The sequence below is a fragment of the Equus asinus genome, chromosome 2, assembly GCF_041296235.1.
Source record: "Equus asinus isolate D_3611 breed Donkey chromosome 2, EquAss-T2T_v2, whole genome shotgun sequence".
Classification (NCBI taxonomy): Eukaryota; Metazoa; Chordata; class Mammalia; order Perissodactyla; family Equidae; genus Equus; species Equus asinus.
The window spans coordinates 77,785,216-77,800,344 of record NC_091791.1 but is presented as its reverse complement, the minus strand read 5'-3'; the positions used below and the strand labels follow the sequence as shown (position 1 = coordinate 77,800,344).

Sequence of the window (15,129 nt, the reverse complement as noted above, 5' to 3'; positions counted from 1 at the left end):
TCGACCGATGGCTTCCTGCATGTTGCGTTTAGACTTGAAAATAATGCTTTCAGCAGCACACTTGGCATTTCTACTGCATTCTCATTTTTCATCTGGAAAGGATAAGGGCCGAACTTACTCAAGGCACTAGAAACTAGAAGTTGGAGGAAAGGCCAAAGTCCATTTCCCTTGTTTTGTTTAGTCCTGCTCTGCCTTACGCATTTTAATGGGGAGTAATAGGCACACAGCTGGCGAATCACTCTGTTTTAGTGGTACGTAGTATCCACAGAGTGATTAACGAAGGTGGTTTTGTGGTGAAGGTTGTTATTTAAGTATTTTGCTAAATAAACATGCTCCTACTTACATCTCCATGCAAATTATGTTTCCATAGTTCAGTATCGATTTTCGCTAGGTTAATATTCATTTGGATCATGGATCAATTCTAGTTGTGATAGTCAGCTGAAGTGTTTGGGCCCCTGACTCTTGGAGGGAAAGTGTGCTGAACTGTTAAGGATGTTGTGATGCTCACTGGGTTTTGTCCTTGTCAGATCCTCGCACTGCTGGATGCCCTGAGCACAGTGCACAGTCAGAAGATGAAGAAGGCCAAGGTGCAACAGCATCTGCACAATAAAGAACACTTCAAAGCGAAGCAGAAGGAGGAGGAAGAGAAACTGAAGCGACAGAAGGACCTCAGGAAGAAGCTCTTCCGAATTCAGGGTCAGAAAGAAAGAAGAAATCAGAAGTCCAGCCTGAAGGGGCCTGAGGAGCAGTCGAAGTGAGCTCCAGACAGATAGAGATGGATGGTTTCAAATATTATAGTACTTATAAACGACAAGTCAGGGGACGAGCCCAAGAAAGACGTCTTTGTTGGATATATCGCCCAGACTGTGCCTTTGAGAGGAGAAGTGGAAACTGCTGGCAGCATCTAAGTTATGTTGAGATTAAAGCAATATAATTTATGATTTTGTAGATTCCCTCACATTCCTCTTACCTATCTCAGTTTAATTATTTGTGCTACAAAAATATCATTAAAATATTTTCCTGTTAATTTTGGCTTAGTAGTTGTCATTAGGGATGAATGCTTGATGATTGTGGATAACTACTTATTTTGACACCTTCATGACGAGTCTTCCAGAAGGGGAAAAATATTAACTTGAAACCTCAGCTTTAGAGTAAAGTTTTAGAGCAGAGTGTATGGTATAGTGCACAGCCCTGTTTCCCAGAGGCCACATGACATGCAATAGTGGGACAGCCTGACTGCGGCTACGAGAATCCAGCTGCTTCTAGTAAGCCAGACTTACAGAGATTTGCAAAACTGTAAAACAATGCCACTTTCCCACAAAGTATTTTTGCTTTGGGAAATATTTTTCACAAGAATATGCTATTTATCTTACCACATAATGGGCTTGTTTTTGTTATTTTAAAACAAATTAATAAAAATACTTTAAATTTGTCTCAGCTTTAATTTCTTACGTAGTAAAAATTGATAGATACAACCCACATGAAAAACAACTTTTTGAGGTCCTCATTCATTTTTAAGAGTGTAAAGATCTTAAGATCCAAATATCTGGGAGCTCCTGCCCTGAACTACTCCCTCCTGAGAGGGCCACCCTGTGCTGCTCGCCACTGTGTCCTCAGACCTAGTGCTGCCGGTGCCGGGCACCTCGGGGCTGCAGTAAATGGAGGAGTTAATTAAATTCCTGCTCTATCAGTGAATGTGCTTTGGGATTTTTCCATACCTGCCAAGACACTGTGGCCTGGCAGCAAGTGCACAGAAGACAGAAGGGGAGCTGCTGCTGAGCTTTCTGCCTACCTGAGCCATTCTGAGCATGCTCCACCTGCCCAAGACCTCATGTGTAGGAGGTGGCTTGCCAATCTCAGGGTTAGGGGGGACTTGAAAGTGATAATGTGCTTTAAAAAACATAAGTTCTGGGGGCTGGCCCTGTGGCCTAGAAGTTAAATTTGGTGTGTTCCACTCAGTGGCCCGGGTTTGGTTCCCAGGCATCAACCTACACCTCTGGTCAGTTGACTGTGCTGTGGAGGTGACCCACATACAAAATAGAGGATGATTGGCAAGATGTTAGCTCAGGGTGAATCTTCCTCAGCAAAAAACAAAAACAAAAACCCATAAGTTCTGGCAAAGTTAACAAAGAACATGATGAGAACCTAATAGGGAAGTTGGTATCTAAGTGGAGCTGTTTCACCATCCTCTTAAATTTCTTTTCCCTCCTGTGAACTGACTGAAGATGGCCCCAGCACACAGGACTGGCTTGACTCAAGGAGAAAGAGCCTGGCCCGTGCAAGCTGCTGCCCTCCACCGAGGGAAGGCAGCCAGAGTGCCAGCCTGAAGGGCCACCGTGACCAGGTTTTTCTCTCTGGACACTGCCATCTGATTGATAGAAATACGGTGCTACCACGTTAACAGAAGGGAAAAAGAAATAGGCAAAATGAATTTTCATATTTTTAAGCCAATATATCTAAAATACTATCATTGCAACATATAATCAATACAAAAATCATTAATGAGATACTTGACATTCTTATTTTTTGTCAAGTCTTTGAAATTTGGTGTCTGTTTTACTTTCAGCACCTCTCAATTCAAATGCTAAGTTTTTTGGAAAATACTTGATCTATATTTAGATTTCACAAAAATTAGTTGAAAAAGTAAGATTCATATACCCTGGTTTGTTTCAAATATAACTGAATCTAGTACCAGTTTTAAAATTTAAATTTAGAGTAGTTAAAATTAAATTTCCAGTTCCTCAGCAGCAGTCACACATTTCAATCACTTGATGGCTTTTGTGTCAGTGGCCATGTTGAGGACGTTGTGGCTCCAGACAGAATGGAGATCAGGGAAGCCTTGCTTAAAGGAAGGAAGTGACCTTGATCCATAATCTGAAGAAGCAGGTTAATTTGGCAAAGGATAGGAGATGGGGAAGGGGAAGAGTGTCAGGCACCAGGAAATTATGTGCAAAGGCCCTGTGGCACAAGGCAGCATGATAACTGCAAGGCAGTGGTTGGAGCCAGGACAGGCAGAGAGTTGCAGGGATCTGGAGTGGAAGATAAAGAAGGAAATGGAGAGGCAAGGGATGAGGCTGCATTAAGATCCTATCTTTATCCCAAGATAGTGGGAAGACCTTGGAGAACTTAGCTGGGACAACATGGTCAGATTTGCGTGATTTAAAAATTCCCTTTACTGCTGGGGTAGAGAAGAGTTTGGAGGGAGTCCAGGGATAAGTCCTGGGAGGAGGCTGACACAGGAGTGCTGGAAGGTGGTGCAGAGAGGAAGTGGGTGCTAGAGCTTTAGGAGGTAAAGTTGGAGGTACATTGGATCTGGGAGTTGTGAGGAGAAATGGGTGATTCAGGTAGAGTGATGAGCTCAGATTTAGGGCATGGTATCTATGGGACAGCCATGTGGAGACATCTGAGGAGGTAGTTAGGAACGCTGTCTGAAGCTCAGGTTGATGTTTTATCTGAGCTTAAAATGCACTCCTGAGAGGCATCAACACCTACCTGGGGGCGGATGGAATTATCTAGGGAGGGGTCAAGGTTGAACACAGGTAGGTCTTAGTCCAACATTCTTTCTGTTAGTTCAGTATCTTCATGTCCTGCAAAGAAGATCACAAGTCCAACCCAGCTATGCAGACCAGTGCCCGAGAAGCCCAGGTGATCTTGCTGGGGTTCACTTGGCTAAAAGCTGAGGAGGTCCAGCTAAGCAAGGCTGTGCACAGAAGCCAGACATGTAAGCGACATCAGCAAAGAGGGCAACCTGTCTTTCCCAATGTCTTAGACCACTACACACAGACTTGACTGTGCTGGTGCTGAGGTGCAGAGAGGGTCTGGGTAAGGGACTCCAGGCTCTGCCACTCACTGTGGTGTGACTCTGGGCAAGTTCCTGAGTATGTCTAACTTTCAAGTTTCTTGGCTGTAAGATGGGGATAATAAACTGATCTTGCAGTTTGTGAAGATTTAATGATACTACATACAAAGTGACTGGTACAGAATAGATTTTTAAATTTTTTGTTTCACCTCTGGTCCCACTTTAAAGAAGTGTATAGGTCTATGAATTTTGACACATATATAGATTCGTATAACACTCCCTCACGCTGTGTAGCCCAACCCTCTCCCGCCCTGACTCCCTGCTAACTACGAATGTGTTTTTCATCACTACAGCTTTGTTGTTCTGAGAATGTCGTGTAAGAGGAAACATACAGTAGGTAATCTTTAGTAATTGGCTACTTTCACTAAAAAGCATGGCTTTGAGATTAATCCCAATTGTTCTGCGTATCAATTGTGCATTCCTTTTGATGACCAAATAGTATCCAACTGCACAGACAGACCACAGTTGGCTATCCATTCACCAATGGAAGAACGTTGTGGTTGTTTCCAGTTTTGGGCAGTTATGAACATAGCTGCTGCAAACACTTGTGTAGAGGTTTTTGTGTGAGCATAAGTTTTCATTACTCCAGGGTAAACACCTAGGAGTAGGACTGCTGGGTCACATGGTTTAACAGAACAGTCAAACTGTTTTCCAGAGTGGCTGTACCATTTTGCATTCCCACCAGCAATGAAGGAGAGTTCCAGTACTCTGTCGCTTCACCAACCCTTGGTATTGCCAGTACTTTTTTATTTTAGCCATTGTGGTGGTATGTAGTAGTATCTCATTGTGGCTTTAATTTGCATTTCCCTAATGACCAATAATATTGAGCATCTTTTCATATGCTTACTTGCCTTTCATATACAATGTCCTCTTTGGTGAAGTTTATGTTTAAGCATTTTGCTTACTTTTCATTTGAGTTGTTTTCTTATTGTTGACCTTGAGAGTTTTTTTTATATATTTTGGAATAAGTCCTTTGTCAGATGTGATTTGCAAATATTTTCTCCTAGTCTATAGCTGTCTTTTCATTCTCTTAACAGTATCTGGCAAAATTTTAAATATGTATCTAGTTTATTAATTTTTTCTTTTATGGATTGTGAATTTGATGACTAAGAACTCTTTTTCTAGCCCCAGGTCATGAAGATTTTCTTCTATGTCTTTTTCTAGAAGTTTTGTAGCTCTATGATTTTCATTTTTAGTTAGCTTTTCTACAAGGTGTGAGATTTAGGTTGGTGTTTGTTTTTTTTTAACTTATAGACAACCAATTGTTCTAATTCCATTTGTTGAAAGACTATCCTTTCTCTATTAAAATACATTTGCATCTTTGTCAAAAATCAGTTGGGCCTTTTTGTGAGGGTATATTTCTGGGCTCTCTATTCTGTCTATCCCTTTGCCACACAACCTTGATTATTGTAGCTTTATAGTATCTTAAAGTTGAGTAGTGTGAGTCTTCTAAATTTATTCCTCGTTTTCAAAATTGTTGCAACCATTCTAGGGCCTTTCCCTTTTGGTATAAATTTTAATAAGCTTGCCTACATTTGCAAAAAGTCCTGCTGTGATTTTGATTGCATTAAATCTGTAGGTGAATTTGTAGAGATGTGTCATCTTTACTCTGTCGAGTCTTCCAATCCATGAACATAGTATATCTCTCCATTTACTTAGTTCTTCCCTGATTTGTTTCATCAGCATTTTATACTTTTCAGCATACAGATCCTGTGCATGTTTCTTTACATTTATGCCTAAGTTTTTAATAATTTTGGAGCCATTGCAAATGATAGGTGCCAAATTGTTTGCTGCTAGTTTTTAGAAAACTGATTGATTTTTGTGTGTTGAACTTATATCCTACAACTTTACTAGATCTATTTATTATTTCTGGGTCTTTTGGGGCAGGGGAAGACTCCTTGGGGTTTTATACATAGACCTGATGTTTGGTGTATTGTCTGCAAATAGGTTCAATTTTTATTCCTTCCTTTCCAACTATATGCCCTTTTTTCTTGATGTATTGCACTGGCAAGGACTTCAGTATAATATGGAAGTGGAATGGTTGGAGTGGTGAATGTGGGCATCCTTGCCTTGTTCCCAATTTTTTTGTAGATGCTCTTTCTCAGTTTGAGGAAATTTCTTTCTGTGCCTAGTTAGCTAGGAATTTTTATCATGAATGGGTGTTGAATTTTGCCAAATGCTTTTTCTGCATCAATTTATATAATCATGTGGTTTTTTTCGTCTTTAGACTGTTAACGTGGTGGATTACATTGGCGTATTTTTCAAATATTGAACCAACATTGCATTCCTGGGATAAACTTCACTTGGTTGTGGTATATTATTCTTTTAATATTTTGCTAGATTTGATGCACTAATGTTTTGTTGAGGATTTTTGCATCTATGTTTATAAGGGATATGGGTCTGGAGAGTTCTTGTGTTTTTATCTGATTATGGTATCAGAGTAATGCTGGCCTTATAAAGTGAGTTGGGAAATGTTCCCTCCCCTTCTAGTTTTTGGAACTGATTGGGTAGAATTGGTGTTATTTCTTCTTTAAATGTTTGTTAGAATTTGGCAGTGAAATCATCTAGGTCTTGAGATGTCTTAAAAATGTTTTTTTAACAATGGATTCAATACCTTTAATAGTTATAGGACTATTTGGATTATCTCTTTCATCTTGAGCGAATTTTGGTAGATTATGAAATAGAATTGATTTATTTTGTGTAAGTTGTCACATTTATGAGCCCAGAGTTATTTGTAGGATTCCCTTATATCCTTTTATTATCTTGGGGGTCTACAGTGATATCACCTGTTTCATTCCTAATATTAGTGATTTGTGTCTTCTCTACTTTCGTTCTTTGTCAGTCTTCCTAGAGGTATATTAGTTTTATTGATTTTCTTCAAAGAATGAGCTTTGGGGTTTCATTGATTTTTCTCTATTCCTTTGCTGTTTTCAATTTCATTGGTTTCTGTCCTTTATTATTTCTTTCCTTGTGCTTGCCTTGATTTTATTCTGCTCTTCTTTTTCTAATGTCTTAAGGTAGAAGCTTATATAAATGACTTGAGGTCTGTCTTCTTTTCTAGTATAAGCAGTGAATACTGTACATGTCTCTGTAAGCACTGTTTAGCTGCGAGTCCCAACCAGCCTTCTGTGGGTTGTGGTCACAATGTCAGCTCCATTTACAAAGCCCTTGCAGTGTTATCTGGGTCAGTTCCACATGTGCACTACCCAGTAGCCTATGTGGGACCTAGACATCGATCTATCTCTTAGGTCCATTCTCAAAGTCAATGGCATGCTGCTTAGGGTTGGATCTACGCATGCACAACTGAGGAGGGGGCCCAGGAGCTCATAAAGAACTTTTGGGGGCCACTGTCCTGAACTCCTCCCACTCCATGATTTCCCTGGTACTTTCTAGTTCCCTGGGGCTCTCTTCGTTAGTCCTCCATCCAAGAAACTGGGGCATTGTTTATTCCATTCTGCAGCTTCCTTGCAGTGACGATGCCCACATCCAGGGTCAAGCAGTAAAAGGACAGAGAGTAATGAAACAATGGTTTAAAAAACCACACACACACACACACAACAGAAACGCCACCCTACTTGGATCACAGCTCTACCTGTCAAGAAAGGAGGTACTTGTGGGCTGCAGAGGACTAGGACACGAGAAAATAGAGTAGCGAAAAGGGGGACTCTCTCGCCATCTTTCTGGGTATTAGGAGACCCTCACCTGCTCCTCAGCCTGAGCCCGAGGGTTTCCTGAGCTCTCTGTTTGCATCAATGTCCACCTCAGAGTTCAGGCTGCCTTGAGGAGAGGCTGTGAGGTGCTGGGGAAAGGAAATCGTAAGACTCATCACCGGCTCAGTGTTACCTTGAACTATGGTCTCCTTTCCCAAGTCTCCTGCTGTTATTTGATTTTAAAAGTCCTCAAATAGCTTCTCCATGCATTCTACCCAGTTTTTATAGTTGTATTTCAGTCTGAGACATGGAGTGAAATGTACTTATACCATTTTTCCCTGAACTGAAATCCCTGTCCTTTTTTTCCTCAAAATAAATTCCTACAAGTGAGATCCTGAGGCCATTTTTTAAAATACTTTTTATTTTGAAATAATTATAGATTCACCGGAAGTTGCCAAAAAAATGTACAGGGAAGTTCCTTCTGCCCTTTCCCCAGTTTCTCCCAGTGCTAACATACAGCGTAGCTGTAACACAGTATCCCGATCAGGAAATTGGCCTTGCTACGATCCACAGAGTTTATTCAGATTTCAGAGTTATTCATGTAGTAATTGTGTGTGTGTCGCTCTGTGCAACATTATCATGTGTGTGGCTTTGTCTGCCTACCACCACAATCATGATCCATGACTACTGTCACTACAAGGCCTCCTCATGCTACCACTTTATAGCCACACCCCCTTATCCCATCCTTAACCCCTAGCAACTGTCTATTTTCCATCTCTGTAATTATGTTACTTCACAACTTTATGGAGTTATGTAGTATTTCTCCTTTCAAAATTGGCTTGTTTCACTCAGCATAATTTCCTTGAGTTCATCCAAGTTGTTGCACATATCAATAGTTTGTTTCTTTTTAATGCTGGATAGTATTCTATAATATGGATGTACCATGGTTTGTTTAACCATTCGCCATTGAAGGGCATTTGAATAGTTTCCAGTTTTTGAAATAAAGCTGCTATGAACATTCATGTACGATATTCTGTGTGAAAATAAGTTTTCACTTATCCAGTATAGATGCCCAAGATTGCATTTTCTAGGTCAAGTGGAAAGTTCATTTTCAGCTTTAAAAGGAACTGCCAAACTATTTTCCAGACTTGCTGTGCCAGTTTACATTCTCACCAGCAATGTATGAACACTCTGGTTCTCTGCATCCTCACCAGTATTTGGTGTTATCGCTTTTCTTTCTTTTTTTTTTTTAAAGCTGTTCTAATAGATATGTAGTCATAATTTGTTGTGGTTTTAATTTGCACTTCCCCAATGGCTAATGATGTTGACCATCCTTTCATCTGCTTGCCATCTGTATATCTTCTTTGGTCAAATATCTGTTCATGTCTTTTGTACATTTTCAATTCTGTTTATTTATTGTTGAGTTTTGAGAGTGCTTTATACATTCTAGATACAAGTTCTTTGTTAGATACGTGATTTGCAAATATTTTATCCCAGTCTGTAATTTGTCTTAAAAATTTTAATTTTGATTCCATCCAATTTATCAATTTTTTCTTTTATGGATTGTACCTTTGGTGTCAATTTTAAGAACTCTTTGCCTAGTCCCTTCTCCCTTCTCCTCTCCACCTCCTCCCCTCCTGCCAGTGCCTTGATCGTGGACTTCCCAGCATCCAGAACTATAAGAAAGGAATTTCTGTTTTTTAAGTCATGGGGTTTTTGGCATTTTTGCTACAGCAGCCCAAACGGACTAAGACAATGGGAGATAAAAAGAAAACCCAGAAACTCAGCTCAAGTCCTTCAAGTCCTCTGCTTCCCAGCCAGTCTCGTCCTCTTTCCACCTTATAGAGTCCTCATGATTATCTGTTAGCTTATTTCCAGTGCATTTAGTCATATTTAGAGGGAGGGAGCAGTGACAGGTGAGTCTACACCATCTTGTCATCAATTTTTCAAGCATTTGGAACATGTTGCCACAACACCTATCCCCCAGAAGGTTGTAACAATTCATATTCCCACCAGCAATGTCAGCATGCCTCCATTTTCTTCACCCATGAAAACATCTGATGTTATGATTTTTGTTTTAAATTTTGCTTTTGGTTCCTAATAAGATGGATTAATTAATATGGGCTGCTGGCTGTATCCTATGAACCCAGACCTTGGAGGTGCCACAAAAGGTATAATTAATTGATGGAGCCCAGAACCTAAGATGAAAACCCATGAGAAATCCCTGGGGAGGCAGAGCCCAGTGGGGTCTGCGATGGGAGATGGGGCATATTATGAAGTGGAAGCAGCTACCGAGTCCATCCAGGACCAGGCTGGAGTGGCTCCTCTCCTACCTGCACTGATCTGGGGTTACTGCCTGCCCAGGGATCCTGTACCAGCCACAGGTGTCCAGGCAGTGCCAGAGCAGCCCGGAACCTTCCTGGAGTGAGTGCTACACCTGGGCAGGTTGACTGGCTGCCCCATGGCACCTCCCCATCCCAAGGGGCAGTCAATTACAAAGCAGGTTTGCAGCCCCTGGACAAAGACAGCACCCAGACTAGAAGGACAGGGGAGTTCCCTGAGGGCCAGATTAGCCCAGTGGGGACAAGCAAAGAGGGGAGGCTGAGCCAGGTTCTTTCACCCTCGCCCACCTTCCCTAACCTTACCTGGGAGGTGTTGACTGGGGCTAAGGCTCCCTGCCCCTCCTCCCAGTGTCCTTGACCAGCTAAGGTGGCTGACCTTCCCCATGGACAGTGAGTGGCCCAAAAATGAGACATGTGAGAAGAGTAAACTGCGAGAGGGAAAACTGAACACCAGGGGGAGCAGATGAACAGACCAGACAGGAAAAGCATTTCCGTGTGCGTGATAAATATCCTCAGGAGGATATTGGAAATGGGAGGCTAGACGAGCCGTTATGAGGAAGAACCAGCTGGGGATATTGGGTATGAACAATGCAAGTGCCAAAATGATGAACTTGACAGGAAAATTAAAGAACAGAACAAAAGAAGGAACCGGATCAGGTTGGGGGTCTTCCAGAAGAGTAAGGGAGGGGCCGAGGAGATAGAGAGTTAAGGAGGGACAGAGGGGGAGGAAGAAGCGTTCACAGGTATCTAACTTGAGAGCCAGGAGGAGAGGAAAAGATCAATAGATAAGAGGAAATATCTAAAAAATAACTAAAAATTTTCCCCATTCCTGCCAGTGGTGAATGTGCTCAGTGCTTTTAGTTTTTGTCAGCGTGGTAGGCACAAGAAATATTTCATTATTGTTTAAATTTGCATTTTTATTAGTTAACTAGAGAGCTTTAGCATCTTTTCAAGCGTTTATTGGCCATTCTCATGTCTTCTGTGATTTATGCGCATCTTTTGCTCATTTTCCTGTTGGGTTGTTTGCCATATTGATTTTGTAAAAGTTCTTTACATATTCTGGGTATAAATCCTGTGGCTGTTTATGAATCTTATAAATATTTTTTCCCTAATATGATGCTTATCTTTTGACTAGTCCATGATGCCCTTCTTTGTGTAGCAGTTTTAAATGTCCATACAGTCAAATCTGGCATTTTCCTTCCTGGCTTTCAGGTTGTGTGTCATGTTTGGGTGAGTCGTTCCTGCCTCTTTGGTTACAGAGATGACCTTCTATTTGAAATATCCTCCTGGTATAAAAGATCTTTCCACATGGTTTTCTAAATTTTTAATTTTTATTCTTGAGCTTAAAAGTATTTAATTCATAATTATTGAAGTTTTAATTACTTTTCATATTAATTGAATTAAGTTAATTATTGGTTTTATTTACTTTTATAAATTGATTGATTTACTGTTACTTTAGCTATTTTGAAGGAATATATGAATATATTCAGTTTGTAAACATTCCAAGTATAGGAATAGCGTAAAAAGAACGAATTTCCTCTCTAACCCCCTCCCCGCCCTCTTGTCTGACTCTCCTCTCCACAGCTAACCCTGCTCCTCTGTCTGAGCGTGTCTTCCAGATCTCTTTCTGGACACTTACATCCATATACTTCAGAGTCTTTGAAAAACAAACACAAATCGCATGGTGGAGTCTTTAGAAAACAAAGACAGGGGCCAGCCTGGTGGCATAGTGCTTAAGTTCACGCCTTCTGCTTTGGTGGCCTGGAGTTCCCGAGTTCGGATCCCAGGTGAGGACCTACACACCACTCATCAAGCCATGCTGTAGTGGCATCCTACATACAAAACAGAGGAAGACTGGCACAGATGTTAGCTCAGGGCCAATCTTCCTCAGCAAAAAACAAAAAAACCAAAACCAACCAAACAAACAAAAAAAACCCCAAGAATAAATAGGACTGTTTTTTTTGGAAACTTTCTATTTTTAACTATAATAAGTGTCTTGGGGGATCTTTCCATATCACAGCAGTGTGTGCATGTGAGTGTGTGTGTGTGTCGGAGGGGTGTCTGTGTGTGCTCATCTGTGCAGACATGCATGTGAATGTGTGTGTGAGACCCTTGTTTGGTTTGTTAGTCTCGTAGAAAGAGCTGGGGAGCCTCCCATTTTCTCCTACGCTTTGGTCACGTCCATACCGCTGGCTCCAGCCCTGGGGCTGCTGGGGCCCCTCCCATACCTTCACTACCTCTTTAGTTTTTTCCTTGCTTGTTTTCTGCCTCCTGTTAAGCCAATTTTGGTGATTTATGTATCAGAAAATCTTCCATTTTATCATGATAAAACAAAATCGGCCAGGATGAAGCTGTGCCTACATCTTCTTGTGGTTTAACATTTCCTTCAGATCCCTAGTCATGCCTCTTTTGTGAACCTTCTATTTTCACATTTGTACCTTTTCCCTTTTTTGTTTTTCTTGACTTCCCAGAAGTTTGCTTATTTTAATCGTCCTTTCAAAGAACAGGTTTGAGGTTTTATTTATCATCTACTTTTATTATGGTTGTTTTTAAATTAAATCAGTTTATTTCTTCTTTCTTTAAAAAAAGCTTCTTGTGTTATTTGCTTAGTTACAGCTTTCTTATATTTTCTCTTTAACCCAAGTTCCCATCAGATTTCTCCTTCTGCCTTTTTAATCCTATTTATTATAAATTCATTTTAAGAACATAAATTTCCCTCTAAATACCAATTTTAAATTCTATAATTTTTATGTGGACATCTTATTGTCATTGAGTTCCAAACATTTCATCATTTCATTATGAAACTTAATTTTGTTTCGAAAATGCATTTTTAACATTGTCTTCTTATTCTTTCTACTTTTATCGTAACCTGGTGAGAGAATGTGGTTTGTGAAAGGTGTGGAGGTTCCTTGCTCATCTGGCAGTGTTAGTGTTCCCAAATGCTCTACACGAGCCGGACAGGAGCATTGACCCTCTGCCGGATGTGGGTTCAAATCTCTCTGTAAAAATGAGCGAGATACTGCAATCTGTTCTCCTGTTTTGTTTAGTTTGCTCAGATCTTTGGAGCTAGTCAATCTTTGAACACATGCAGGATGTTTCTCTGTCGGCTTAGGATGAAGGGGGTCGGGAGGCGGGGCAGTGGAGAGAGGCCAGCTCTGTCTGCCCAGGACGGGGACATTTTCATCTGCTCTAGCTGTGCCTTGCCAGGTAAGTGCTCCGCTGTCTCAGAGCGTAGTGAGCACAGTTGGTGGTTAGTTGCAGGGTGGGTGCATTTCCCCTGGTTTAAGGGGGGGTGAGGGTGGGGTGGTGTCCCAATTCTGTTTGTCCTTGCAGCTGAGGGACTGCCCACTTCTCTGCTTCTTGTAGGTTAGCTGCCTCTCACCTGGCCTGGGCTCCTGGCTGCCCCACTATGTGGAGATGGGCCAGCAGGAGTGAAGAGGAACCAAGGCTCCTGAGAGAGCGCCAAGCCCCCGGGGGTGCTGCTGCCCTGACATGGAGGGTGTCTGGGAGACCGCACGCCTGTTCCCCAGCAGGCTTTCCTCCTGTGGCAGCTCCCAGGGCGGCCCCTCAGCCTGCAACCTGTCTCTCTTGCACTACATTTGCCCAGCTCCTTCAGCTCTCACTCTGCTCTCCCATGCTACTCACCTTCCCTGAGGTTTATGAGAATCACTTCTTCATGGTGCTGAGAGTGGATTTTTTGAAAGCAGACGCTTGAACAGATATTTGCACACTTGTGTTCATAGCAGCATTATTCACGCAGCCAAAAGGTGGAAGCAACCTAAGTAGCCACCAGTGGATCAACATATGAACAAAATGTGGTGTACCCATACAATGGAATATTACTCAGCCTTAAAAAAGGAAGGAAAATCTGGCACATACTCCAACATGGACAAGGCTTGAAGATATTATGCTTAGTAAAATAAGCCAGAGACAAAAGGACAAATACTATACGATTCCACTTCTATGAGGTACCTAGAATAGGCAAATTCATAGAGACAAAGTCCAACAGTGGTTGCCAGCGGCTTGGGAAGGGAGAATGGGGAGTGGTCCGATGGGTTGCACGTTTCAGGATGGGAAGATGAAAAAGTTCTGGAGATGGACAGTGGTGATGGTTGCACAACAATGTGAATGTACTTATACCACTGAACCACTATACCACTGTACACTTAAAAATGCTTAAAATGGTAAGTTTTATGTTATGTATATTTTACCACAATTTTTTTTTACAAAGGGCATGGAGTTTGGAGCCAGTGTGCGGGTTTCAAATCCTGCCTCGACCACTAAGTGCTACGGCCTTAAGCAGATTACTAACCCTCCTTGAGCCTCAGGCCTCCTCTGTGCAATGGGAATCCTAGTATCTGAAGGCATGGCTCCGGGGGCTGATGCTGGCAGAACTGTTAGGAGGCCCCCGTGCGGAGTTGTGAGGCTGCGGCCGCCTTCCCTGGGGCTTCCGTGGGGATTGCGTAGAAAGGGCCTGGGTTTACCACCTTGTTAATCGCTAGCCTTCTTCCCATGCTTCTCCTCCCACTGGAGCCTCCGCAACCCCTCCCTGCCCATCGTGCCCTTCTTGTTCCATGACCTCCAAGAACGTCTTGTTTTTCACGCTCAGCTTTGGAGTCGCCTCCACTGGCCCCCCACCGCAGGCCTCCCGGTTCCGCGCGGGCCCCGCACAGCCGTCAGTCCCATCTCGCCTAACACTTTATTGCAGGTGTCTGTAGTTGAGACACCTGCTTCCCTCACTGGATGCTAAGGTCCTGGACGAGGTCCTCAGCTGTGACTCACCGAGGCCGCACCGGCACCTTCGCTGGGCCCTCGCCACTGCAGCCAGCCTGGTTCCGTGGTGCTGCTTCTGGGCTGGGAACTGATGACGAATGTCACGTTCCTTGCTGCCCTAACACCTGGCCCGGGTGCCCGCTCAGCCAATGCTGTGAGTTGGACATAGTGTATCTTCCTTTGGGGCCTCAGTTTCCCCAACTATACAATAAACATAAGAGGTAATCATAGTTGTAATACTGTGTGTCTTTATGATGGTAAGTGGTGTCAAGTCGGGTGTAAGCCTAATGGGCCCACCCAGGTGAGAGAGAGTGTGCGAGGGAGTGTGTGGGCACATGTGTGAACGCACCTGAGTGTGCGCATAGCTGTGTGAGAGTGTGCGCATTTGTGTGTTCAGACAGGAGACAGCCCCAGCTCCCAGCAGTGCGGGGGACTTTCTTCTTCTCACGATCCTGGGGGTTAGAAGAGGAGGACCGTGCGCCTGTCTCAGAGCGGCCATGGGGTC

At 42.6% G+C, this 15,129-nt stretch overlaps 1 protein-coding gene across 4 annotated transcripts in view; it reads left to right on the top strand.

Annotated features, from left to right (window-relative positions):
• The window catches only part of BMS1 (BMS1 ribosome biogenesis factor), a 38,941-nt gene extending 37,914 nt beyond the window's left edge, over positions 1–1,027 (top strand). For all 4 annotated transcript variants that reach the window (XM_070491929.1, XM_044758159.2, XM_070491935.1 and 1 more), the window contains one exon: positions 528–1,027. In XM_070491929.1, coding sequence (XP_070348030.1) covers positions 528–758 — 231 coding nt within the window. In that variant the 3' untranslated portion in view covers positions 759–1,027. The remainder of the gene's footprint in view (positions 1–527) is intronic.
• Positions 1,028–15,129: the final 14,102 nt, after the last annotated feature.